Consider the following 27,380-nt stretch of genomic DNA (forward strand, 5'->3'; position numbering starts at 1 on the left):
TTGGACACCTGGATATTTGTGCTGATTAAAGCCAGCTGAGAAATGCACAGTGTGAAGTGCATGGGGAAAATGCAGCCCATGGTGGTGCCTCAGCTCCTGAGCTGGGTTTTTCTGCCCCTCAGATTTAATCCTCAGCTCTGTCCTGACTCACTCACCTCGTGGGATGAGCAGCTCCCAGTGCCAGAGATTTCAGCTCATTCTGTTCACTGGCCCTGGGGAGGGGTGAGAGCAGGGACAGGGAGGTGCAAGGTGATCCTTCCATGAGGATCCTCCAGGAGCTCCTCTCTCTCTGGGGGGAGGATGCTGCACTGGGGCCATTCCACATCCCAGGCACGGGTATTGCCACAGCACACAGGACCTGGAGGCAAAAGCAGTTTTTAATTTTAATTAAAGCCAGAACCACGACACAGCAAAGGCAGAGACCAAACCCACCCCTCCCCAGCTTCCCAACTCTCCAGAGACTCCTGTCACCGACATATCTTATGAAAAACCCTTTCATTAGGATCTTTTCTCCTGAGAAGCCTCAGAGGAAAAGAAAAACAATCATTATCTGCTGCTGTGGAATGCAACAGGTGCATCTGGGATTGGTCTCATGGGGTTGTTTTTAATTAATGGCCAATCACAGCCCAGCTGTCTCAGACTTTCTGGTCAGTCACAAGATTTTATTATCATTTCATTCCTTGCTATTCCCTTCACGCCTTCTGATGAAATCCTTTCTTCTATTCTTTAGTATCGTTTTAGTAGATAATTTTCATTTAATATAATATATATCATAAAATAATAAATCAGCCTTCTGAAACATGGAGTCAAGATTCTCATCTCTTCCCTCATCCTGGGACCCTGTGAACACCACCACAGCCTCCCAGGGATTCCATTCCAGAGGCAGCTCCAGTGCTGAGCCTGGATTCAACCACCATCCCACAGATTTAATTTGGATGGATAAGACACAAAACAGCAGCCTGGACTTTATTTCCAGTAGTGAAGGTGCAATTTTTTGAAATTTGGTATTTAAAATTATTATAGTAAAAAATTTGGTATTTGAAATTATGATGGTAAAAATATTGGTATTTGAAATTATGATGGTAAAAAATTTGCTATTTGAATTTATTATAGTAAAAAGTTTGGTATTTGAAATTATGATGGTAAAAAATTTGGTATTTGAAATTATTATGGTAAAAATATTGGTATTTGAAATTATTATGGAAAAAAGTTTGGTATTTGAAATTATGATGGTAAAAAGTTTGGTATTTGAAATTATTACAGTAAAAAATTTGGTATTTGAAATTATGATGGTAAAAATATTGGTATTTGAAATTATTATAGTAAAAAATTTGGTATTTGAAATTATGATGGTAAAAAATTTGCTATTTGAATTTATTATAGTAAAAAGTTTGGTATTTGAAATTATGATGGTAAAAATATTGGTATTTGAAATTATGATGGTAAAAAGTTTGGTATTTGAAATTATGATGGTAAAAATACTGGTATTTGAAATTATTACAGTAAAAAATTTGGTATTTGAAATTATGATGGTAAAAATATTGGTATTTGAAATTATTATGGAAAAAAGTTTGGTATTTGAAATTATGATGGTAAAAAGTTGGGTATTTGAAATTATTATGTCAACCTGGGATATTCATTCCAGCCAATGGCATTATCCTTCTCTTTACCTTTCCTTTTTTTTATTATTAATGAGATTATGATATGATTTATTATTAATAATAAATATTAATAATCATTATTATTACTTTTCTTTAATTATTAAATAATTATTATTATTATTACCTCCTTTTAATTACTAAGGAAATTTAATTATCCTATTTTTTTTTCTTACCCCTTTTATTCCTCATCCCCAGCAAGAGAGTTGTTTCCCCTATAGAAACACTCCTTTAAATGTGAAACAGATTATTTCAAGCCCAAAATGAGGTGGTCTATACTTAATAAAAAGCTACAGAATGCTGTAACAGTTTCAAGGAGCTCCAACACTGTCACAGGTAAGAAAATTCCTCAATAGATGATGGACCAAATGCAGCAGTTACACAATTACACAGTGCCAAAAAACTGCTTAAATGAGGGGAAAATTCCAGGGAATGGGGAATATCAGTGCTACAAACCAGTTCATTTTTCATATGCTGTTTGACAGCTTCTCCCAGGAATCTGCAGGCAGCAAATGCTTTGGGAATTGTCCTTTCCACTGGAACCATCATCGATTTACACCTGAAACCTCAGCACCCACCACTCTGGGGTTGGGATGGGGCAGAGAATATCAGTGAGGATCCCCAAGGGGCATTTTCCAAGGCACCAGGATTTCTGGATAAAATGATTATTTCTGAGGTGTTTAAGGCACTGGGAGTTGCAGGGGGATGAACCAAACTCGGCCAATCCTGCACTGAGGTCTCAGCCAAGCCCTTCTGCAGCAGGGATGAAGCTTTCATTTAAAAAAAAATTGAGTTTTCACCTCGTGAAACAACAAAGTTCCTCACTCTCACCAACTCAAACATTACCAGCAGCTTTGCTGCTGTAACAGGAACCACGTGGGAGGTTTGCCAATCCTAAAGCTTTAGGATTTTAGCATTTCTTTCTGAAAGGCATTTCAGGATTTTAGGTTTTTTCTGTATCTCCCTAAGAGCAGCTCTGCTTCTGGCTTTTAACAGAGTGGGACCAAAGCTCTGTGGGGATGGAAAGAGCCACCCCAGCAGCTCCTCACCTGCTGCTCCCACTCTACACAATTCCAACACCTTTTCTGCTCTGCTCTCTCCCTATGCCTCTAAATGAAGCCTCTGCTCAACACCTTCCTCCTTTCAACACAAGCCCTGTGGTATTTTCACCTCTTCTGCCACCAAGAAACAACTCAGCAGGATGTGGTGTCCACACCTCCCACCCCACCCACACCCACTGGAATTATTTTATATTATTTATACATTATTTTAATTCATTTATATAAATTATTTAAATTTTATATTATTTTATATAATTGAAAATACTTCTATATATAAATATTTTATTTATCTATACATATTGTTTATCTTTTATATAATTCCATAAAAATGTTTATATATTAATATAGAATTATTTAATTTATCTATACATATTACTTAAATTTTATATAATTTTTATAGATTTTTATATATTTTATATAGAATTATTTAATTAATTTATACATATTACTTAAATTTTATATAATTTTTATAGATTTTTATATATTTTATATAGAATTATTTAATTAATTTATACATATTACTTAAATTTTATATAATTTTATAGATTTTTATATATTTGATATAGAATTATTTAATTAATTTATACATATTACTTAAATTTTATATAATTTTTATAGATTTTTATATATTTGATATAGAATTATTTAATTAATTTATACATATTACTTATATTTTATATAATTTAATAGATTTTATATATTTGATATAGAATTATTTAATTAATTTATACATATTACTTATATTTTATATAATTTTATAGATTTTTATATATTTGATATAGAATTATTTATCTATACCTATTACTTATACTTTATATAATTTTACAGAATTTTTATATATTTGATATAGAATTAATTAATTTATACATATTATTTCTATTTTATAGTATATAAACATATATTTATAAATATATATTTTTATAGTATATAAACATATTTATAAATATATTTTCTATATTTATGGATTTATTTCTAAATCATAAACATATTATTTATGTATTTTTATTTATAATTTATATATTTTACACCCCTAAGTGTCCTGGCTACCAGCTGCAGGTTTCCCTTCCCTGTTCTGTATTCTGCCTCACTGAAAGGCAGGATACAGCAGCTAGAACATGGATTTAGGCATTTCAAAGTACACAAAATAAACTTCTCCCTGCCCCAAACTCTGTGGTCAGGCTCTGCCCTTGATAAAAAACATAATCTACTGAAAACCAAGGCTGTGACTTTCCCATCTGCTCCAATAAAGTTCCCCTCCAAACCTGCAGGATCCTAAGGAGAGTCCTACCCTCTCTCCATCAGACCAATGTCACCAATTCCTTACCCTCATTTAGCAAAATTGGAGTTCTTGTCCCCCCCAATGTCACCAATTCCTTACCCTCATTTAGCAAAATTGGAGTTCTTGTCCCCCCCAATGTCACCAATTCCTTACCCTCATTTAGCAAAATTGGAGTTCTTGTCCCCCCCAATGTCACCAATTCCTTACCCTCATTTAGCAAAATTGGAGTTCTTGTCCCCCCCAATGTCACCAATTCCTTACCCTCATTTAGCAAAATTGGAGTTCTTGTCCCCCCCAATGTCACCAATTCCTTACCCTCATTTAGCAAAATTTGAGTGTTTGTCCTCCCCTCTTTCCTTCTCCAGAGGAGCAAACAGCTCAGGAGCTCCCATTTCCCACATCCCAGCCCATGGATGGGCACCACCAGCCTTTATTTGCCCCCAGAATAATCCTGCACAGGATTATTATTAATCATTGATTATTAAAGCACCTCTCTCCAGCCACATTACCTCTTGTCTATCCAAAACTGTTGAGGAAACCAATGCCCACAATGAGAAATGCCTGCACCATCCTGCCAGTGGGCTGGGAAGGGGGTGAAGAGTCTTCAAACCTTTGTTTTTCCACTGAGCAGCTCAGGCTGGTGGTCAAACACTTCTCTGCTCACACCTGGGGCTGGGAAGGCAAGCACAGAACAGATGGTTCAGTTCCCCTGGCAGCTCTGAAAACCAAATGCATTTATTTACTGCAGGATATAACACGTGCATGGGAGAAAGCAGCAGTGCAGATGGGAACACCTGCCCCAGGAAGGTTTTTTCCATCCCACTGAAGCCATGGTGCAAATAAATCACTTCCTAAAGCTGATTTTGCACAGTGCAGACCACCACAAGTGTTCATGTGTGGGGAAATGCAAGAGCAGGGGTGGCTGGGACACAAATGAGGTTAAAAGCTGCAATCTGAGGCGGAGGAGAAAATCCCTTTTGTCCCTGCTCCCTTCACAGAATCCCAGCATTTTTAAGGTTGGAAAAGCCCTCCTCGAGTCCCAGCTGTGCCTGGTCCCCACCTTGTCCCCAGCCCAGAGCACTGAGTGCCACCTCCAGGCATTCCCTGGGCACCTCCAGGGATGGGCACTCCAAACCTGCCTAGGCCTGAGCACCCTTTCCATGGGGAAATTATTCCTGTAAATTTTCCCCTTACACTCCCTTAATTTCCCTTACATTCCCTTAATTTTCCTTACATTTCTTACATTTCACTTAATTTTCCTTACATTTCCCTTACATTCCCCTTAATTTCCCTTACATTCCCCTTACATTCCTTAATCTCCCTTAACATTCCCCTTACATTTCCTTACTCCCTTAACATTCCCCTTACATTTCCTTACATTTCCCTTACATTCCCTTAATTTTCCTTACATTCCCCTTACATTCCTTAATCTCCCTTACATTCCCCTTACATTTTCCTTTCATTCCCTTAATTTCCCCTTACATTTTCCTTTCATTCCCTTAATTTCCCTTACATTTCCCTTTCATTCCCTTAATTTCCCTTTCATTTCCCTTAATTTCCCTTAATTTCCCTTACATTCCCTTAATTTTCCTTACATTTCCCTTAATTTCCCTTACATTCCCTTAATTTTCCTTACATTTCCCTTACATTCCATTTCCCTTACATTCTCTTAATTTTCCTTACATTTCCCTTACATTCTCCTTACATTTCCTTAAATTTCCATTACATTCCCTTAAGTTTCCTTACATTCCCTTAAGTTTCCTTACATTCCCTTAATTTTCCTTACATTTTACTTACATTTCCCTTACATTCCTTACATTCCCCTTGAATTCCTTAATCTCCGTTACATTCCCTTAACTTTTTTCCCCTCCAAAGGAAATTCTGCCCTTACACATCTGCAGCAGAAAAAAATTAGCAGCAATGGCTAAAAATGATCCTGAGCATGAAAAATGTTTTGTGGAAGGGTGGTGCCCTCCCAGCCACCCCTTCTGCTCCTGGGCTGGCAGTGGGGAACTGGATCCCTCCTGGTACCTCACAGGCAGCATCTCCACCCTCTGCACTGGGAAGAAATCACCAAAAACCTCCTGGATTTTTCCAAGATTTCACTGACAATAAATCAAACCCCTTGGAAAAGCAATGCCAGGCTCAGCACTGTGCCCTGAGTCACCCAGGGGACATTTTCCTGCCCATGCACGTGGGATAATATGCCATGGCCAGCTGGATCTTGATGGGAAATCACATTTGGAAGCACTTTAACCAGGATTCATCGGTTTAAAAACCTTCTAAAAATCATGGTGCAGAGAAACTAAACACTAAAGAATTCTCCAAAGATCCAGAGACCTGCAGGGAACCAGAGCTGGCTGGAAGGAATCTGAGTGACCAAAGGAACCCAAGAACACATCCTCCAATTTTCACTGTACCCCAACACGGACCTGCTAAAACACACCTGAGCCCTTTTGGGAAAAAAACTTAACAACTTCATTCAGATAATTCGTTTTTAGAGCACTGACAGACAGAGGTCTGATACCCTGAATCCTGGTTAATTTTAGCACCACAGGATTAAGAAAGCAAGAAGAAAATATGGAAGTGGCTTCTCCAACAAGACAAGGATCCCTGCTGGGGTTGTGCCATCCAGAGCTGGGCTGCAGGGGCGCCATCCCTGGCAAGGAAACGCTTCTCCATTGCTACCAGTGATTTACTCCCAGGTGTAACCCTGGAGGAGGAGCCTGGGCAGCCTCCAGGACCTGCTCCCAGTACCTGCCAGGCAGGGTTGATTTATGGGGTGGGCACCTGCTGGGTCTTAAACCTTCCTCAAGGGATGTTCCACATGCCAGGATAAAAAGCTGCTAAGACTCAGCTCAGGTCTATCAAAGCAAAGTCAGTGCAATTGGAGCTCACAGCAGGAAGCACACTGCATGCCCCATACACATTGGAATGATTTTATGTTATTTATATTTTAATTTATTTATACATAGTATTTATATTTTATATCATGAAAATATTTTATACATCAATATTTTATTTATCTATACATATTATTTCTATTTTATATTATTCCATAAAAACATTTATATATCAATATATAATTATTTCATTTATTTATACATATTATTTAAATTTTATATCTTATATAATTTTAAAATTTTTATATACAATTAATTAATTTATCTATACATATTATTGATATTTTCCATTATTCCCTATAAATGTTTATATATTAATATATAATTATTTAATGTATTTATTTACTTATATTTATATTATTTTATAAATTTTTAAATATATTCTAGATATGATTATTTAATTAATCTATACATATAAATAATATCTTATATTATTCCATAGAAATGTTTATATATTAATATGGAATTATTTAATTTATTTATACATATTACTTATAATCTATATTATTTTATAGACATTTTTATATGTTTTATATAGAATTATTTAATTTATTTATACATATTATTTATATCTTATTTTATAAAATTTCTATATATTTATATAGAACTATTTAATTCATTCATACATACTGTTATATTTCTATTATTTAATATTATTTTAAAATATATTTATATATTTATTTATATATCCATAGATATATTTATAAATCATAAATATATTCTTTATATATTTTTATTTATAATTTATACAGTCATTGTACATCCCTGAGTGTCCTGGCTACAGCTACAGGTTTCCCTTCCTTGTTCTGTATTCTGCCTCACTGAAAGGCAGGATACAGCAGCTAGAACATGGATTTAGGCATTTCAAATACACAAAATAGACCTCTCCCTGCCCCACAGTCTGTGGTCAGGCTCTGCCCTTGATAAAACACCCCTAAATTCTGTAAGAATTAAAAATTAAAAGGGAGGGTTGTACATTAGAGGGGAATCTTTGGGAAATCTCTGGTATCAGGTGTTACGGGAAGTTTGTACCTCTCAAGTACCTCAGGTGTTTTGGGAAGTTTGTGCCTCTCAGTCAATGGGGAAAGAGAGAAGGGAAATGTGCCTGGAAATTGGGATTAAAAGGAGGCTGCATCCTCCAAAAATGTGAGAGATCCCAGGGCAATGCCCCATGGCCTCTCCCTTTATTGGAATAAAGTCAAAGGACTCCTCTGTCTCCTTTTTGGACATAAACCTCTGGTGTTTGTGGGTTAATTTTCCTGACAGCAGGGTGAGGGGTGAGAGCTCTGGGTTTAACCCCATCCCTGGGATCTCCCTGGGAATCCCACACCCCCTGAGCTGCCTGAGAGCAGTGACAGGAATAGAGGATTTGTCTTTCCAAACAAGCTGTGGGGCTGCTGGTAGATAAAACCAGCACTGGGAGATAAAAGAAACAATGGGAAGGATTCCAGTGATTGATGAATGGAAAAAGGCATTTGTCTTTAGAAATAAACTTTAGGTTTGCTGATAAACGAAATTAAACATTGAGAGATGAAAGAAACAACAGGGAAAACCCCTAAATTCAGTAAGAATTAAAAATTAAAAGGGAGGGTTGTACATTAGAGGGAAATCTTTGGGAAATCTTCGGTATCAGGCATATTGGGAAGTTTGTACCTCTCAAGTACCTCAGAAATGGGGAAAGAGAAGGGAAATGCAGCCAGGAAATTGGGATAAAAAGGAGGCTGCATCCTCCAAAAATGTGAGAGATCCCAGGGGAATGCCCCATGGCCTCTCCCTTTATTGGGATAAAAAAGCCAAAGGACTCCTCTGTCTCCTTTTTGGACATAAACCTCTGGTGTTTGTGGGTTAATTTTCCTGACAGCAGGGTGAGGGGTGACAGCTCTGGGTTTAACCCCATCCCTGGCATCTCCCTCTGACCCTTTCCAGGGCTCGTCTGAACCCAACCCACTGCAAAGCTGCTCCTCTGCACTGCTCCCAGCACACTCATTAACCACAGGGGGAAATCTCCAAAATTCCCATTTTAAAGGGGAACAAGAGGCTTTTCCACAGCACAAAAACCAGCCCAGACAAGGTGCTTCAGCTACCAACACTGCTGGGGTTCCCTGTGTTCACCTTAAACCACATGAAGAAAGCCAAAAGCAATTTAAAAGAGCTGGGTAAGGATGTGACACCAGGGCCTTCCAGCAACAGGAAATGTGGCTGTTCTTCCCTCCCCTGTTTGGCAGATCCCTCGTGGTCTGGGCTGTTTACTTGCCCTCACACACACTGATAACAGGAACACTCTTTTTACTCTTTTTTTGGTGCTGGTTTCCCCCTGGCCTGGAACATGTCCTGCAGCTGTGTTTATGATGCAGAGCCTTATTAGGCTGCATTTTAGCAGAGCCTGAATTTAAAAGTTTCATTTCTGAGGAGCTGGAAGCCTTCATAGGAGGTGGGAGTTGTTTGGAAAACAAAAATAAAGATGTTTAAAGATACCATAATGGTTCTCACTGAAGTCCATGGGAATTTATCAGCACCTCTGATGAACAAAAATTAAAGCAGATGTTGAAAACCCAGAAGTTTGAGCTTTAGCTGAGATCCTCATGGGAAAATTTTCCAGCCTGCAGAAACCACAAAGGGGATGGGAGCTCTTGTTCATGGCCATGAACAATTCCAGAAGTAATTCATGGGTCAAAGTCTCTTTTCCAAAGCAGACTTTGCCTCTGAAGCCACCACCAATCTTTGCAAAACTTTCCCCTATAGATATCCCTCACGTGGACAAGATAGAGCCAGGATTGTACTCTGGAAGGAAGAGGCAAAGGGTGTCTTTACAACACCCCAGGGACAAAGAGAACACCAATAAACTGAGCTCCAGCCCCTCAAGCCTCTGCACAAGCTGGGAAGGAGTCACAGCCACCCTGGCTGACACAAGGGTGGTGACAGGGACGGGGTTTTTGGGACTGGGCTCTCCCAGCCTCAAGCTGCTCTTGGCATGCAGCTCTGAGAGCCACGAGGAACCAAAGGCACCCTCAGAGAGCTGAGAGCTCAGAGCAGGCTGTGCCTCAGTGCCAGGGGGAAAGCTGGGCTGGCACAGGTGAAACACAAGGTCTTACAATCACAGAGCCCTGGAATGGTTTGGGTTGGAAGGAACTTTAAAACTCATCTTGTTCCTGTCCCTGCCATGGCAGAGACACCTTCCACTGTGCCAGGTTGTTCCAAGCCCTGTCCAGCCTGGCCTTGGACACTTCCAGGGGTGGGGCAGTCACAGCTGCTCTGGGCCCCCTGTGCCAGGGCCTCACCACCCTCACAAAGAAGGATTTCTTCCAATATCAAAGCCAAATTTCCCCTTTTTCAGTTGAATCCATTTCCCTTTGTCCTGCCAGTCCAGTTCCTGATGAAGAGTCCCTCCTGGTCCTCGTTCACAGTCTTGTCTTCACCCACCCGAGAGGAGCAGCATGAGAAACACCAACATCCCCTTTTCTCACCATCCCACGAGCCTCAACAGCAGCTCAGGCGGTTCAGGACCTCATCCTGCCCTGAACCTCTGTCCAGGTCAGAGCTGGAGCAGCCCAGCAGCAACAACCAAAGCAATCCCTTGGCCAAGGGGGTTGCAAACGCCTCCATGGCCCAAAGGACATCTCCTCTCCATGAGCAAACAGCTCAACAACCACCCCAGGAGACCTCACTGGCTTCTCTTCACTCAAACCCTTCCACACCCCTCGTGTGTCCTCAGACACACATTTGTGTCCCCAGCCATATCTAAAACGTGCACAGGCTGCACAGTTGCACGTGTGCAGTAAATGTGCACATTTTACTCCAGAAAACGTGCAATTGTACAGCCTGGAAATGCAGCACATGCATCTGAAAGGAGAGGCTGGCTGCAGGATCCCAGAGCTCCCCTGCACAAAGGGCAGCAGTGCCAGGGAACGCTGCCAGCTCGGGGCTGGGTCAGGCTGTGTGCATTGCTAAACCTTGGCCTGACCTCTCACTGCATCTGGGGACAGGAAATCCTGAAGGCAGCTAAAAACCTCCAGCCTGATCTTCAGATGCAATAGCAGAACTAGGCATGAAGGTCAAGGCAGGCAGATAAGGAGATGAAATAGCTGTGACCCACAATTAATCCACAGCTCCTCTGTGGAGCCCAGCACATCCCATCCCCATCCTGAGACAACACACAGGAGCTCAAACCCAAGAGCTGGGCTGGGAGCTGGCAACTCATTAATGCACAGCACCAGGAGCACGTTTGACAGCATCCACACCCCGGGTTCCAATGTCTAATTAATACATCCCTGGAGTGGGGCGCAAAGGGGGAAAAACAGGCAACCTTTGTGCCACCATCCACGTTCTCTGCTCCTGCTACAGGCACCTCTGGACAAAGAGGATGAAGAGCAGGAGGCTCCTGTCAAACCCATCACAGCACGTGCACTGACCCGGTCCCTCAGAGCTTACTCTGCGTAGGAGTTTACCTCACCCAGTTCTCAAGGCAGCTCTAATTACACTCAGGCACAGGGCTCTGAGCCAAGAACCGCAGGAAACACAAGGGGAATCACAAAGCCAGCAGCCCAAGAGCCTTTCCAGTGCTCTGCCTGTTTGACCAAACCCTTTGCAGTCTTTGCCCCAGACCCCAGGACACGAGGTGGGAGCATTTCCTCCAAGAGCATTTGCCATTTCATAGTAAACCAGCAGCATGAGGCCAACACAAGATTATTGGCCATAAGCAGAATCTGGGCCATCTGATGTTTTAAACTTATTAATTCAGCTGCAGCTGGTAAAAGCACAGTTCTAAAAAAATGTGTGAATTCAAATAACCTGCTCCCATCTAATCCGCTGGCATTGCTCTCTGCTGCAGTGCAGTTAATTAAATGGTTCTCCTTATAAATCCACTTTCCCCAGAAGTCTCATTAGCCAAATTAATATGATGCATATAGAGCACTTAACCCTTCCAAGAGACTGGTTTGAACAACAGTCTGGCTCTACCTGGCCACTGGAGCATCCCTCTAAGCCCTTCAGAAGGCAGAGGGGCAGAGCCAGCACCCAAAAACAACTCGCTATGGCAAAGTGACTGCAGGAGAACCATCCCACAGCACATCCCACGGTACCTCTGAGTCTCTGGAATAAATGCATGATGTAAAGGAGACAGGGAACCATCTCCCAGTTAAACAGACAGTGAAATCTGACTCAGAGAGACAGAACTCTTCTGGAACAGCCACTGACATTTTGAAGCACACCCAAAAAGTGGGATAGTGTCCAAGGCCTGACACAAACACCTGGATACCTGAGCAGGGGAGCAGCTTGCCAAAAAGAGCCCCTTTTTGGGGGTACACTGACAGATCACCCAGCTCCTGCCAGCATCAACCCCCCAGCCCAGGCAAAGGGGCTGAAACACATCTCCCATTATTGCTACCAGCCCCAGACCTACTGTACAACACTTCAAAGGAGATTCAGAGGTTGTATCTCAACAGCACAAGAAATACATTGCAAAAATAGGAATTTTAACTACAATCAGCAACTTCTAGAAGAAAAGGCATCTCCTGAGTCTCCCCTCTCCAATTCCCTTCCCTCATAACCACCAATATCTGCAATTGCTCCCATTTACAACAAAAAGCTTCATTTAAATTATTACACCAGCATCCCACAAACACAGACAATTTGCCAAATCATTGGCTTGGCTTTCCTTATCACCACATACAAATTATAAACACTACTCTGGGTTAAAGCAGTGTTAATTCAAGCAGTTCATGAAGTCAAAATAACACCTCCAGCTTGCCAAGCTGAGAACATGTAGTTTTATGTGCAGGGCCCTGTTTCTCAACGGGACTCCCCAACAGGGAAGCACATCCAAGAGTCGGCTCCTTTGCCCCCATTCCCAAGCAGGAGGAACAGCACGGTGACTGAAGAAACCACAATTAGTAAGCATTAATAAACTGGAGAATCAAGGCAACAAAAGGTGAACAACAATCTTCTTTTACATTACAACTCAGTCCAACCTCTTCCAGCCCCTTACCTGTTTTAGGGATTTACACAGCGCTTTGACACCTTGCAGAGCACAACCACAGCATCCGTCGGCTGAGAGGCATCTGCAGCCTAGCAAAGCTCCTGCCCGGCTGCAGGGGGTTATCCATGGAAGTTAAAGTGTGTCAAGGCAAACAGGGCAAGCGTTCGAGGTGTCTTCATGGCACATCACAGGAATTCTACCACGAGCACAGCACGGGAGCTCCTGAAGCCGACGATGCAGCAGTTGCGGCTTCCTCTCGACGGCCGCGGTCCTCAGGCGCGCCCCGAAGTCTCCTGCAGCAAACACGGAGTTGTGCTCCTGCACGGGAACAGCTTTCCAAAGCTCAGGAGCCCCCGGGACAGGAGAACTACAGCACACAACGTTTTCAGGCTGTTCCTCTCCCCGTCTGCACTACACCGGGAGCGACTGCACGGAGCGCGCGGCGGGGCCGGGACGCGAGCAGGGCACATGCACATCCGAGGCGTGTGGAACCACTGGCTTCAAAACCGGTCAAAATAAGGCACTGAGACACCACGCAAAGGTTTAAATTACCGCCTCCAGCTCTCAGGAACTCTTCATCCATTCAGCACTAAACCCACAACTGCTGAAAAGCCCCTGGAGATGGAGGAGCGCCTCGCGTACGGCAGGAAAGGCTTTATTAACAGCATTTAAACACTTTTAAGGACTCATTTCTCTTTTTCTTTTGGCAATTTTGGTGCAAAGGTTTTACGTGCAAAGATTCAAAGCAATTTCGAAACTTTTTTTTCTTCAAAATTAAAAAAGAAAAACAACCAAGAATCAAAACTAAAGGCAAACATGTTGGGTGAACAAAATAAATCAGAGAAACTTAAAATTCAGGAACTCCAGCTCTTCCAACCAGCGAAGCCCCAGACTTGGCCACCGTTCCGAGGCGCAGGGTGGTGCTTCCCTGCTTCTTGCGCTGCCCCGTCCCGCTGAGGAGAAACGCAGCAAAGTGCCCCCATTTTCACTGCAAACACGGGGGCCACAGCAAGGCCATCAGACACAAATTCTTCTGACTGGTACCACAGGTCGATCAACGCAAAAGTGTCGGTGCTCTCCCTGCTTCTTGCTCAAGACCCACAACTATCAGCTCAATTGGGCAGCAGCAGCAGGAACCCCTCCGCTGCCAACACAGGGGGGCCAAACGTTTGTCGTCAATTCACTTCCAGGCAGAAAAACCATTTTCCTCAAAAGAAACAATTTATTTAGAATGAAACAAAATCAGCTCAACTGTGAGCGCATGTTTGAGTGACAGCTACTTTTAAGCTGTGTGAGCCATAAAAAGGGTATTCCTTTACTTTTCCAGCAATCTTGTGTACACAGCACAAAGCAAAGAGGTCATTTTTTTTTTCCACTTAAAACACGGGCATTGGCATCACAATAGCAGATACACAACTTTTTTTTTTTTTTTAAAGCTGCCATTTTAGTAAAATGCACAAATACTAAACAGATAAGCTTTCTTCCACCAGGAGGCCCATGTAAATTCCACATAAGCCACAGCTTCTCTTCCCAAAGGTCCATTAGAGCTTGGTATCCCATGCGGTTGTCTTCTGCAGTCCACCAGATTTGCTTGCAGGAGGAAAAAAAACGTTATTTCAATACAAATGTGTACACCAGGTTTGGGTTTTTCCCCTCCCTACATTATACAGATGAACATAAAGAGCTATGAGGCCTTTCTGAATGTTCTACTTGGACTTCAAAAAGCACCAATACCACCCCATGGGCATGAAACCTCGGAATGAAGTTGCCTTCTAGGGATAGATGCAAAACAAGTAGTGCAGGGCTTCTTTTTGGACCAGGATAAAACTAGGCTTACAGTACTGATGATGACTCAACTTGCAGTAACATTTTTTGGGGCACATTGAAATCATTAACCAGGAGAAAAACCAACCTAATTTTTTGCTAATTCGGTTGACTTTCCTCACTGGGTATTTCCTGAAGGCAACTTATCAACAAAACCATGAAATGTAGTGTTACACAGCTCTTTTGCTCTTGTTCTGCTGTGCAGTTCTAACAGCAGACAATGCCAATATTAAAAGGTCAAATCAAAGACACACCCAATAAAATTTAAAATTGTTACTATTCAAGTCATATCTCTTAGCCATCGTTTTCACACAATGGGAACTGCGGGAAGATGAATATTCAATGAACCATTCTCTGCACCACCCGGTCTGCTTTAAGCCTGATACAAAAATCACCTCATCGTTCAGTCTACCAATCATTGGAATATCTGTCCTTCAGTGCTATAAAGAAATAAACAGGGGGACAAAGGGGAAAGAACCCCAAAAGCTCTAGAGCCACATGACAACCATTTCTTCCCCTCTGGGCACACAGCACTCCCCAGGAGCGCTGCCCTGAACACTGTTTTGCTTAGAGCCAGGAACTATCATTTTCCAAGGCATTTTTCCCTGAGTCCTCAGAGTTTTTGAACTTGTCTTCACAATTTTGATTCACTCCTCCTCCTCCCCACTAACACCTCAGGCCTTTGACCTCAGTTACCATCAACCAGAGGGTTCCAAAACCCACACAAGAAATTAAAACTCATTCTTCATAAAACTTGGCTCTCCATAGAGGCCAAGAAAGTTGTCACCGAAATATTCCATCTTTAACATCCTTGAAGGAAACAAAAGAGAGAGAGGGCAAGGTTTGTCTGCCTGGCAATAATGCCCTTTTCTCTCTGGGAGGCTGACAAGGATGTGTTGGTATTTGTGCCCCCAAAACCTCTGGATTGAGGATAACCTCAGTGTTCCCGTGGCAAACAAAGCCACTGGCCAGGGGCCAAGGAAGTTGCGCAAAGTTTCCAATTGAAAGAAATAAACAACAAACTAAAATCTCAAACAGAAAGAACTACGAGTCATTTGAGGTTCTTTCCCCAAAGCATAAAGCACAAGGATGAAATGATTCAGGAAAAGCACATCCTTTTTCCAGGCTAATTCAACACACTAATGAAATAGAAGAACATCAGCTGCACACAAGGTCGGGAGGGAATTCTGAGCTCTCGCCAGAGCAACTTAATGCCAGACACAAGGAGAGAGCCAACAGTTGCTACATCTGGTTTACTCTACACACAGTGGTATCACCCACAGGCTTCTAAACCTTCAGCCCTGGCTAAGCCAACTTCAGTGGACAGTTACTCCAATGGGGAACACCTCAGACCAAGGAGGAAAGCACAGCCCGCCCAGCCGGGACGGCAGCACGGGAATTCAGTGCTGGCAAAAAAAAACCTTTCAAAGTTTTGCCACAAGAACCCTCAAAGGGTGTTAAAATCCTTGCTTACAAAACAGAGCAGCAACCACAAATAAACCAGATTCAAAGAAGCAGGTGCTCCATTAAATAAGGAACCAGAAAACCTGGAGTCAAACACAGCCTCGCCTGCTCCTCCTCGCCCTCCAGCACAGCAGAATTTCACAGCCAGTGGCAGCTGGAACCGCTGTGATTTCCCAAGGAAAAATGGAAGTTCACCTAGCATGCTCTTCCCAAAAGGCTTCCCAAACCAAGCTGGCTTTGACAAGCTATGTTGACCCCAAGTTTTATGGGTTTTTAAGCAGGTGCCTGCTGCGGATCAGAGGAACAAATGCTGCTCTCAGTGTCCAACACAAACTTTAGTGCTTTTTTCCCCCCAGTTTTGGGCAGATTTAAATTCTCAGCTGTTCAAGTCTCTTTCCTAGAAAACTCTTGCAAGTGATTTCTGTCAGATGACAGAAATCTCCCAGAAAACTCCCTCTGAATGCAAGCAGCACTTGCAGCATTGCTCACCTGCTGACACACAACAGGCACCTGCTCCAATTAAAACATTCTTTGCAGTAAGTGGTAAACACGCTGTATCTTCTTAAACACAGTGATTTGCATTTCTGGTGTCATTCCCAAAAATTCTCCTTGTTAATAGTAAGCTGAACAGCTGAATTCTGCCATCTCTTACATTCACATTGAAGGACAACCCAGAAATCCTGGATTTTACTCTCAAATTTAAGAGCATTAAATGAGGCTTTCACCTTTTCATTTAGAAAGAAAAGTAGGTATAAAAAACAAAATCTGTGTTTAAGAGATGCTGCCACATTGAAATTCTCAGTTCACCACGATGTTTGGGATGCTGGGTCCACTCATTTTGGGCAAATAAAGGAACCAAAGCCCTCTTATAACACAGCCCTCTTTGACAAGTGGTGCAGTAAGAAAAATTCCTATTTTTGTGACAGAAACTCAAGCAAGTTCAGTTACACCCATAAAATACATTCAAGACATTTCCTCCTTCGTCTCCTATTCGCATCCTATTCCACACTTTGAATTTGATTTTTGCCATGCAAGTTGTAACAGAAATCAACTCATGCCTGTATCACTTATCCAAGGAATCTACTGGAGCATGGACCAAGAGAGGCAGCGTCGCTTCTCCGTTGCCCAAATCCCTGAAAACATGGCTAAGTGCAAGATTACATTCTGGGTTTAAGTGCAAGACTACAATTTTAGGGCCTGTAAAGAGATACAGTGAGATTTACACTTCAGTTTAGAAGCTGCTGCAACATCCTTTTGGTTGTTAAACAGAGTATCGTGGAATTAGATCACATCAGGGACTGAGATCCCTTCTCCCCTCCTAAATGCCTGAATTACCAAAGGTGGCTAAGACAGCTGGAGAAAAGTGCCCAATGATTGGGGGAAAATAAGAAAAAATTAACTATGTTCTTTGGAAAAAAAAAAAAAACAAAACAACCTGCAAACTGTTTCATCCTTGAATCACAAGAACAAGAGCTCAAACCTCAGCATCTCAGAGTATTTTTAATATTTCTCCAGGATGCTAAAACCACTTTACTCCAGGTGCCCATGATAAACCTCATGTAATGCCCACTGCACACTGTACCTGAATAGTCCCTAGCAGACAGCAGTTCCTTGCTATTAACAAAGAGGTAAAATGTTAATGAGAACTTTTATGTAATTAAATTATCACAGAATGAGAAGCATTCTCTGGAGAGAAGCACTTACTTGCTCAGTTTGCATTGTGGAACCAGACCCCACTGAACCTGCAACTCTTGGAAAACAAAACAAAACAACAACAACAAAAAAAGGCAGTAAAACCAAAACCCCACAATATAACTCAAGTTCTCCTTAAAGCACCTCCTTGTTTCCTGCACACCAGAGTGAGCACAAGACATTCCTGGTTTGCAACAAAGTCCTCAGCTCTTCACCAAACCTAGTCACTGCTACAAACCCAAAGTGCACATATGGGATACACCAGGAAATCAGGGAAATACACCTGTTAAAAAGCCCAGTTTCAGTGCATGCACCTGGGGGGACTGGATGAAAAAGGAATCCCTTTCCAAAAAGGAATTCAGTGTTCTGCTGTGTACCCGAGAGCAGCTGCTGCTCACCTGAAAAACGTCGACCTTGAGCCACGCGACTCAACGGGGAAACCACTGCGGCTCCCGAGGGAAGGGATCACACAGCGCCCCTGGCCTGAGGCCCACACGGAATTTCAAGGACTCAAAAGAGGAGGTGACACCAGTCTGTTATTAAAGTTATGGTTTTCCATTTCCACTGAGTGCTTTAAATCTGGTCTGTTCGGTTTGGAGCTCTCTCGAGGATGAGCTCTTGGGACTTGCTTTAAAATACATGAAATGAAAAAAGGACATGAATCTAAATTAAGAAGACAGGAGTTTTTCTTTTCCCCCCCCCTCCCCCCCACCCCCAGTTTTTATTATTTTTCTATTTTCTGTAAATCAAAGCAGGCTGAGCCTCCCTGCTGTCCCCATTGATAGGGAATTCTCAAAATATCCTATTCACGCTACTCCTAACCAACCTCTCTCGCTTCTATCTTTATAGAAAAATGTAGTAACAGAAAATCTGCCCGGGAAAGTCACCTACAAACAAAGATCTATTTAAAATAACGACAGGGCTGGCTAAGGCTGTATCCCATAGCACCTGGCACACGCTGGAGGGGCTGCATGGAGGAGTAGGCAGGGTTGGGAACAGAACACGAGGGCCTTAGGATGCCCCACGGACAATGATCATGACCAGATAGTCGTCCTCTGATTTGGCCAACGCCTTGGCCGTGGAGTCCAGGAACTGCTGGGAGAAGTCGCAGGGTGGAAAGGCGTGCAGGACCCCGCTGTTCTCCTTGTCTTTGTTCCCCCCTACAGGGAGGCTGATCACCCCAGCAGCCTGCTTTTGCTTTAGGTAGGACACCAGATTCCTGAGCGGCCTCTGCGTGGAGGTGGTGGCTGCCTCGGCAGCCCCGGCTGCGGAGCGGTTGTCGGAGGCGCCGGGCACGGCCAGCAGGATGGCGTATCCGTTGGGACCCGCCACCTTGATGCGCCGGTTGACCTCATCCAACTTGGGCTGGTCCAGACGGAGACGTTGGGTGATCTTGAGCTGAGCCACTTTCCCCCCAGTCGCTCCCTCCACCAGGAGGCTGCTGGCGACTCCGAGGTCCCCCTGGAGCAGGTGCATGTTGGACGGGAAGTTGCTGTTCTTCAGCAGGAGCATCCCCTGCCAAGCCAGGCACAGCTTGGGCGCTGACCCTGCCTGCGCTCCTCCATCCTGCTGCTGTTTTTGGGGAGGAGGTTTGAGCCGGGAGCCTCCACCACCTCCCTCCGCCACCCGCTCGTCCTTTTTGGCCGGACTTTTGCACTCCTGGGCGGCAGCAGCGCGATGTTTGCGCTCCCGCTCTGCGGAATTCTTGCGGTCGCGCTTTTCGTTCTGTCCCCGCTCCAGGCTGCCCCGGCGGGACTCCCGGATGGGGGAAGGTCGCTCCAAGAGGAGCAAGCGGGATGAGCGCTCAGGGTCACTACTGTAACGCTCCCGGCCTCCCAGCAGCTCGGGGCTGCGGTCCGGGGGAGAGGTCGTGGCCAAGCAGTGGCGCTTTCGGGAGGAAGAGGAGCGCTCGCTGTCAGGGGAACGGTCCAAGTGCCGGCCTCCATCCTCCGCCAGCCTCCGTTTCCTAGGCTGATCCCTACTGCTACTGCCCAGCTCCCTCTCCCCGCGGTCCCGCTCCAAGGACCACCCATCCCGGCGGCGCTCCAGGCTTTCCAGTGGGTCATAGGCAGCAGCCCGATTACTCCGGTCCCGCACAGGGGGCGGCGGGGGCACCCACTCTGTCTCAGGATAAAGGTCTCTGTCACGGTCTCTATAGAGCAACGGTGGTGTCCTGTCCCTGGCCCCCCGTAGAGGGTCAGGGGGGGCTCCCCGGTGAGCCCCAAAAGCAGCCGCCTCCGCCACGAGCTCGTAATGAGCCGGGGGTGGCAAGGGCAGGGGCTGCAGGTAGGGCTGCTGGTACCGATGCTCCGTGTCGGCAAAGTCCACGCGGAGCCGGCGATCCGGCCCCCCCAGGGGGAAGCCCCGCATGTGGGTGCAGGCTGCCTGCGCCGCATCCAGGCTCTCATACTGGATATAGGCCCAGGAATCCCCTTTGCGGTAATCGATGGTGCGGATGGTGCCAAACCGATCAAACTCCCTGGCCAGGGCAGCCAGGGGCACCCAGGGCCCCAGGCCGCCCACCCAGAGCCGGGTGGTCGGGGTGGCTTTCCCGTACCCGATCTTGATGGGGTTGCGCAGCAGCACCTTCCCTGACATGGCCAACTTGGCCCGGTGCGCCATGTCCAGATTCTCAAACTTAAGAAACCCATAGGTGCTGGTCTGCCCACGCCCCGGCCTCTTGATGTCCACCTCAGTGATGACCCCAAAACGGTCAAAGGCTCGCCGCAAGTCCGACTCGCTCACGGTGATGTCCAGGTTGCCCAGGAACAGCGTGCGGTTGGCTCTCTGGTCATCCTCGGGGCTGATCTCCTCCTCAGCGGCCGCTCCGGCACCTCCTCCTCCTCCTCCGCGGAACCCCCCGGCCGCCGCCACGCCGGCCACGCGCTCCAGCCCATAGGCCGGCCGCACCCGCGCCTCGTAGAAGCCGCCGTAGTCCCGCTCCCTCTCCAGCTCCCTCGGCAGCGGCGGCGGCGGCGGGAGCCGGCCCAGGGCGAGCTGCTGCAGCCGGTAGTCCCGGTATCCCAAAGCTCCTCCGCTGCCCGCCGGGGACAGCGCCCGCTGCGCGGCCCCGGCCGGCGGGTGCCGCACGGCGGCCGCCACCGCCCCGACCGCCGCCGTGCCGTAGGGAGACTCCTTGTCCAGCAGCGCCGGGGAGCGGCTGCTGCGCCGGCGGCCGCTGCCTCCGCCGACATAGACGGCTTCGATCTTGAGCGGGCGGTCGTAGAGCACGAGGCGGCCGCGGGCGTGCTTGGCGGCCCGCGCGTCCTCGGGCCGGCGGAAGTTGACGAAGGCCACGCGCTCGTCGGCGGCACCGGCGCCGGGCGGGAGCCGGCTGATCTTGACGCTCACGTCGCCGAAGCGCTTGAACTCGTGGAAGAGCCCGTCCTCCACCGCCTCGTCGCTCAGCGCCGAGCCCAGCTCACTGATCTTCAGCGTCTTGTACTCGCCGCCGCCCGGCTCCGACGAGGAGGAGGAGGCGGCGGCGGCGGCCGCTCGCGATTCGCCGCCGCGGCTGCTGCTGCTTCGCGACGCCTCCGCGGTTTTACCGCTGTAGCCGTGCCGGCCCCCGCCGCCCGCGGCCGCCGCCGAACCGCTCTCGTACTCGCGGCTGCCGGCGCGGCCGCCCTTGTCCGCGTGGGCGCCGCGCCGGCCGCTCCCGCTGTTGCTCTCGCCGGACGCCGCCGCCGCTTTCCCGCCGTTGGAGCCGCCGCCTCCGCCGGACGAGCCGCTCGGCTTCTTGCTGCCGCGCGAGGAGGAGGAGGAGGACGCCGAGTCCTCGCCGCCCCGGGAGCGCTTGGCCTTGGCGGGCGAGCGCTCCTTGCCCTTCATGGCGGCGGCGGCCGCGCTCCCGCCGGGCCTCCCCGACCGCCCCGCTCACGCACCCGCCGCCATCTTGGGAGCCGCGCCGGCAGCGCGCGCCGCCCCCCCCGCGCCCATTGGCTGCCCAGGGCGGTGCCCTCGCCCATTGGCTGCCGTCGCGGGGGTGCTCCGCCCACCCCCTAGCGCTGCGCGTTCCTATTAGCCCGCTGCGCTGTCGGTCTGCCAGCCAGCCCCGTGCTCCCGCGGGGGGGGCGGGAATTGCCGCCGTCGCGCGCCTCCCAGCCCTGCTCGCTCATTGGGCAGTTAGAAAGGGCGCGGTGATCTCATTGGACGGTCCTACCTGTCAATCGTGGCTGTTCAACCATGGGAGGATTTTCGCTGCCCATTGAACACTGGGCTGAACTTACCTCCGCCTTCTGATTGGCTCGCTTACCTGCCAGTTACAATAATGGTTCTGCGGCCCCGCCCCGCTCTTTGCCATTGGCTCTCTCGCTTAGAAGTGGGTTCCCATCATACCTCTCGAAATCTCGCGAGTTCCTCTGTCCCCACCCCCTTTGTTCATTGGTCACTAATCAACCCATAGCACTTATCTGATTGGCTGATCCCTACGCCGGTCACGAAAAGGCGCTTCCCACCCCGCAACTCCGTTCCTGGTTTATGATTGGGCGAGAAATCGTCCCCAGGCGCCTGATTAGGTGCAGACAGACAGAGTGCTGATTGGCTGGGACAAAAATCAATCAGGCTTTTTCTGGCTCTGATTGGTCGCTGCGGGGAGAGGGGCGGTCCCTGGCGGAGCTCGCGGTGCGGCGGCGCCTGAGGCCTCAGAGCGCGGCTGGCCGCGGTGCAGAGCGGAGCTCTGCCAGTGGTCTGTGTCCCTCCCCTCAGCCCGCCAGTGCACACACCGGGCTGGGCTGAACCCACCGCAGGGTGAGAGGGGGGAGCCCGGCTGCATTCAGTGCCTGCCTCACCCTCTCCGTATTTCCTTGTGCGTTTCCGCACCAGGCAACGCAGGGAGGCGCTCCCGGTGGATGCGGCAGCCCCGCAGCTCTCTGGGGCTCCCCGGGGCCGGGCTCGCGCTGCTCTGCCCGGTGTGGAACCCTGCGTAACTGCAGGGAGTGTCTGGGAGCACGGGCACTCCTTGCTCGGGGCCAGCAAACCGCTTGAAATATTTCCTATTTAAAGCTTCACATCACCGTGGTTATGCTGCTACATTCCTGCGTTCACCAGCAGTCCTATGTTTCCTCGAGGAGTTGGGGCTCAGAGGTTCTCGGAGATGAGAAAGAAGTTTGGATTAGGTCTGAGGTGAACGAGGCCTCAGGGTTAGGAAATCCCGGCTCCCGTGGAGCAGGAGCGCCTCTAATGCCTGTATTTTGTGAGGATCCCTCTGTAGTCCCTGTATTTTGTGAGGATTCCTTTATATTCCCTGTATTTTGTGAGCATTCCTTTATAGTCCCTGTGTTTTGTAAGGATCCCTCTATATTCCCTGTAGTTTGAGGATCTCTCTATAGTCCCTGTAGTTTTTGAGGATCCCTCTATAATTCCTGTGGCCCTGGGTGCTTCCTCCTCTTCCTCCTGCTCTGCTCTGCCTCTGGGAAATGTAGATGAGAAAAATAAATGTTCAAAGGGGGAGAAAGCTGGGGCAGGGCTGGGTCCCACAACCCTGCTGGAACTGCTGCCCCTGCATCCTGCAATCCCATAAATCATCCCCCTAAACACCAATTTCCCCCAATAAAACTCTAAATTCAACAGCCAAACTCCAATTTCACCCTCAACCCTCCAATTTCACAACCAAGCTGGATTTCTCCCACTCCCAATTTCACACTCCAAACCCTCATTTCTCCACCCAAACCCAAAATTCATCCCCTAAACTTTAATTGTCCTGCCTAAACTCTGATTTCACACCCCAACCCCAATATCATCTCCCCAAACCCAAATATCCACAACCCCCTCCTATTCCATCCTTCAAACTCCAATATCATACTCCAACCACTCATTTCACCCTCTAAATCCTAATTTCATCCCCTGTAACCTAATTTCACCCACCAAACCCTCATTTCATTCTCCCAAACCCTAATCCTGACATCCCAAATCCCAATTTCTTCCCCCAAGCATGAATTTCATCCCACCAGATCCTGATTTTTGTCCTAAACCCTTATTTTCATACCCCAAACATTAATTTTGTGCCAACAAACCCTAATTTCAACCCCCAAACCCTAATTTCACCCCTTCATACTCCAATTTGATCCCATCAAACTCCAATTTCACCCCCACAACTGCAATTTCACTTCCAAATTCCAATTTCACCCCATCAAACCGCAGCTTTATCCTCTCAAACCCGAATTTCACCCTCCAAACTTTAATACCATTCCTCAAACCCCCAGTTTCACCCCCAAACTCCAATTTCACTCTCCAAACTCTTTGTTTCAGCTTCTAAACCCCAATTTCACCCCACCAAACCCCAGTTTGATCTCCCAAACACCAATTTCACTTTCCAAACTCTTAGTTTCACCTTCTAAACCCCAATTTCACCCCACCAAGCCCCAGTTTGATCCCCCCAAAATCCCAATTTCACCCTCCTAATTGCTATTTTCACTCCCCAGGGCTAACTGGAGAATTATCCAGTCATTCTTTTTGTCTGCCATCTGAACACATCGAGATCCAGCAGTTCCTGAGGAGGAATTCCCTGGAGTGGGAAGGACTCATGGAAACCTGTGATGCTCCAGCTCCTCTGGACCATGTTTGACAATCCCAGCCTGAGTGGTTGGAAATCAGGAGAGCAGGAGGTACAATGTTCCCTCACGTTTCTGTGTCACCCCACAGAAATCTGATGGCTCCCAGGAGTTAATCCAGCACAGGGAGGATGGAATGAGATTTTTTTTTAGCTGTGGCTGTCCCTGCCCTGTCATCTTCAGGCGACCCTGAAGTCGTGGGAGGGTTTCATTGGTGGGTAAATGGATGATTGTGAAATCATCCAAGGTTGGAAAAGCCTTCCAAGACTATTGAGTCTGACCTGTGCCCGATCACCAGCCCAGAGCACTGAGTGTGGGCACCTGGGCACCTCCAGGGATGGGCACTCCAAACCTCCCTGGGCAGGCCTGAGCACCCTCCCCATGGGTTTGACAGCAGCACCTCCCTTCCAGAGCTGCTAGAAAGGGTTTTGGAGTTGCCTGAGGAGTGAGACCCAGCAGCCAGCATGTTTTAGGGAGCAGAATGTCCCAGTGTACAAGAAGAAAGCATCACTGCAGTCTGGATCAGATATCCCCACATCCCCTGCAGAGATCCCTCCCCTCCAGCTCCTCTCCTGCATCTCCAGTTCTGTCTATAGGATTATGGAACCCCAGATTGGTTTGGGTTGGGGGGACCTTAAAGCTCATTTCCTTCCTGGGCAGGGGCACTTTGCACTAGCCCAGCTTGCTCAGAGGAGCTGAGAAATCACTCAGTGAGATGAGAGAAAAGTGCACAGAAAACCATAATGTGCCATATTTCAGCTTCATCTGAAATTTTTCAGTTACATCTGGTAAAACCTGGCACAGCTCCACGGCTGAAGAAGAAATGCATTGCTTTAACAACAAGTGATAGAGACTTCTGTCTCCAAGGTCCTCTCCTCTTCCCAATGGTGCCTGGGGTTGGGAGAGAAAGACAGGGATTAAAATTCCTCAGCAGATGAGTCACAGGGTAAAAGACACCTTGGGGGGGAGCACTGGGCCACATCACCACAGGAACGGGTCCTCCTGGTAGACATTTAATCTGATTTCACTCTGAACTGCTCCTTCCAAGGGGAGACTTCTCCTCCTGGATTTTTCCACCTCCGCATCAGCTGCTGGGGATGTGGATCTCTGTGGATCTGCATGGATCTCTGTTTGGCAGCTCTGGTGTGTTTTGGAGCAGGTTTGGCTCTGGGAAAAGGCATCTCAGCACTGGGAAGGAGTTCTGGAGAGGATCACGTTTGTCAGGCCATGAAAAACGATCTGGCACAAGCAGGAATCTTCCCCTGGGCCCAGGCTGGAGAAGGAGCACTGTGCTCTGCTCTGCCTGTGCTTAGATAAAAGTGTATGAATAATTCAGGTGCCAGATGGCCCTTGAGCCCCTGGCCTAGATCTAAACATCTAATTACAGCTGGTGTCCCTGGGACTTGAGCATCCAGGTCCCTCTGCAGAGCTGGGCTCATCCCACAGGATACTTGGGTGTCGCAGAGCCACAGAAATTGGCTGTTCCTAGGGAAGAAAACCAAACCAACACAGAAAAAAAAACCAAACAAAAAAAAATCCCAACAACAACAAAACCAAAAAGGTTATCTTGGGGTTTAGCTGTGTGTTTTCCTTTCCAAACCCAGCTGGAGCAGATCGCAGAGGAGCAGGTGGGGCTGAGGGAGGGAGGAGGAGATGCAGTGGGCTCCTTGATGGATCCCAGAGCTCCCTCTCCAATCCCACTGATGCAGGCAGGCTGGGAGCCCCTCTGCTGGGGAGGCATTTGCCTGTTTGCAGTTTTGCATTCAGCCGAGCTGCCGAGATGTGCTCGTATCCCAGCTGGCTGTTGGAGACACGGAAATCCATTAGCTCCACTTAGGCGAGGCCACAAGAGCCCTCCGGGGAGCGGAGCTGCCGCGATCTCCGACCTGGAGCCGAGGCGAAGCTTCCCCTGGAACGGTGGCAGCGATCCCCGCAGTGGCCCGGACCTCTCCTTGGCCAGCAGGACAGAAACTGGAGACCATCCACGCTGCGGGATGCCGGGGAGCTTTGGCAGCGAGCAGCCAGGCGGCACCTCGAGGAAAGACGGGAGGGAGCGGATTTGTCCCCGCAGCCGGGAAAGCGCTGCCCGGCGGGCTGGGATGGAGACAGCTCAGCATTCCTCACCCTTGCCCGTGCCGCTGCCGGGTTAAACCGCTCTTAACGCCAAGCTCTGCTCAGCATCGTCCCCGAGGGATTTGGGTCCCCAAGCAGCGAATTCTGCGGAGCATCCTCAGTAGCAGCAGCCCCCGACACCCCGCGGTTCCCCAGGCTCGTGGGGCCGGGGATGCCGGGGCTCTGCCCGCAGAGCGGGGAGAGCAGGGCAGGGCAGGGAGAGCAGGGCAGGGCAGAGAGAGCAGGGCAGGGCAGAGAGAGCAGGGCAGAGCAGAGCAGGGCAGGGCAGGGAGAGCAGGGCAGGGAGAGCAGGGCAGGGAGAGCAGGGCAGGGAGAGCAGAGCAGGGCAGGGCAGAGCAGGGCAGGGCAGGGAGAGCAGAGCAGGGAGAGCAGGGCAGGGAGAGCAGAGCAGGGAGAGCAGGGCAGAGCAGAGCAGGGAGAGCAGAGCAGGGAGAGCAGAGCAGGGCAGGGCAGAGCAGGGAGAGCAGAGCAGGGAGAGCAGGGCAGGGCAGAGCAGGGCAGGGCAGAGCAGGGAGAGCAGAGCAGGGCAGGGCAGAGCAGGGCAGGCAGAGCAGGGCAGGGAGAGCAGAGCAGGGCAGGGCAGGGAGAGCAGGGCAGGGCAGAGCAGGGCAGGGCAGGGAGAGCAGAGCAGGGCAGGCAGAGCAGGGCAGGGCAGGCAGCCCCTGCCCGTCCCGCTGCCGGCAGAGGGCAATGACAGCCCGTGAATTATCGCGTCTGAGCCGGCCCCGCCGCCGCAGCCCAGCCCGAGACCCTCTGCCCTGGCTCCTCACTCCCCTCCGCTCCCTTTTCTTCTCCATTTCGTCTCTTTTCCTCCGCTGCGTGGGGAGGGCTCGATTTTAAT

General features: G+C 47.8%; 1 protein-coding gene and 1 long non-coding RNA gene across 2 annotated transcripts; both read right to left on the reverse strand.

Annotated features, from left to right (window-relative positions):
- Nucleotides 1-14,077: 14,077 nt before the first annotated feature.
- On the reverse strand, nucleotides 14,078-18,523 carry LOC136566180 (uncharacterized). Its single transcript, XR_010784998.1, has 2 exons — nucleotides 17,868-18,523; nucleotides 14,078-14,465 (listed from the first exon to the last, which is right to left on the reverse strand). It is a non-coding gene; the product is annotated as an uncharacterized lncRNA (long non-coding RNA).
- Nucleotides 18,524-18,578: 55 nt separating this feature from the next.
- Nucleotides 18,579-21,686, reverse strand: RBM15 (RNA binding motif protein 15). The gene has a single exon (XM_066565204.1). The coding sequence runs from the start codon at nucleotides 21,684-21,686 to the stop codon at nucleotides 18,867-18,869; it is 2,820 nt and encodes a 939-aa protein (XP_066421301.1). The 3' UTR covers nucleotides 18,579-18,866.
- Between the last annotated feature and the right edge of the window lie 5,694 nt (nucleotides 21,687-27,380).

The sequence above is a fragment of the Molothrus aeneus genome, chromosome 24 (assembly GCF_037042795.1).
Source record: "Molothrus aeneus isolate 106 chromosome 24, BPBGC_Maene_1.0, whole genome shotgun sequence".
Classification (NCBI taxonomy): domain Eukaryota; kingdom Metazoa; phylum Chordata; class Aves; order Passeriformes; family Icteridae; genus Molothrus; species Molothrus aeneus.

What these genes read in the sequence shown, in the direction of transcription:
- RBM15 (XM_066565204.1), bottom strand. Translation starts at nt 21,686, where the DNA reads ATGAAGGGCAAGGAGCGCTCGCCCGCCAAGGCCAAGCGCTCCCGGGGC.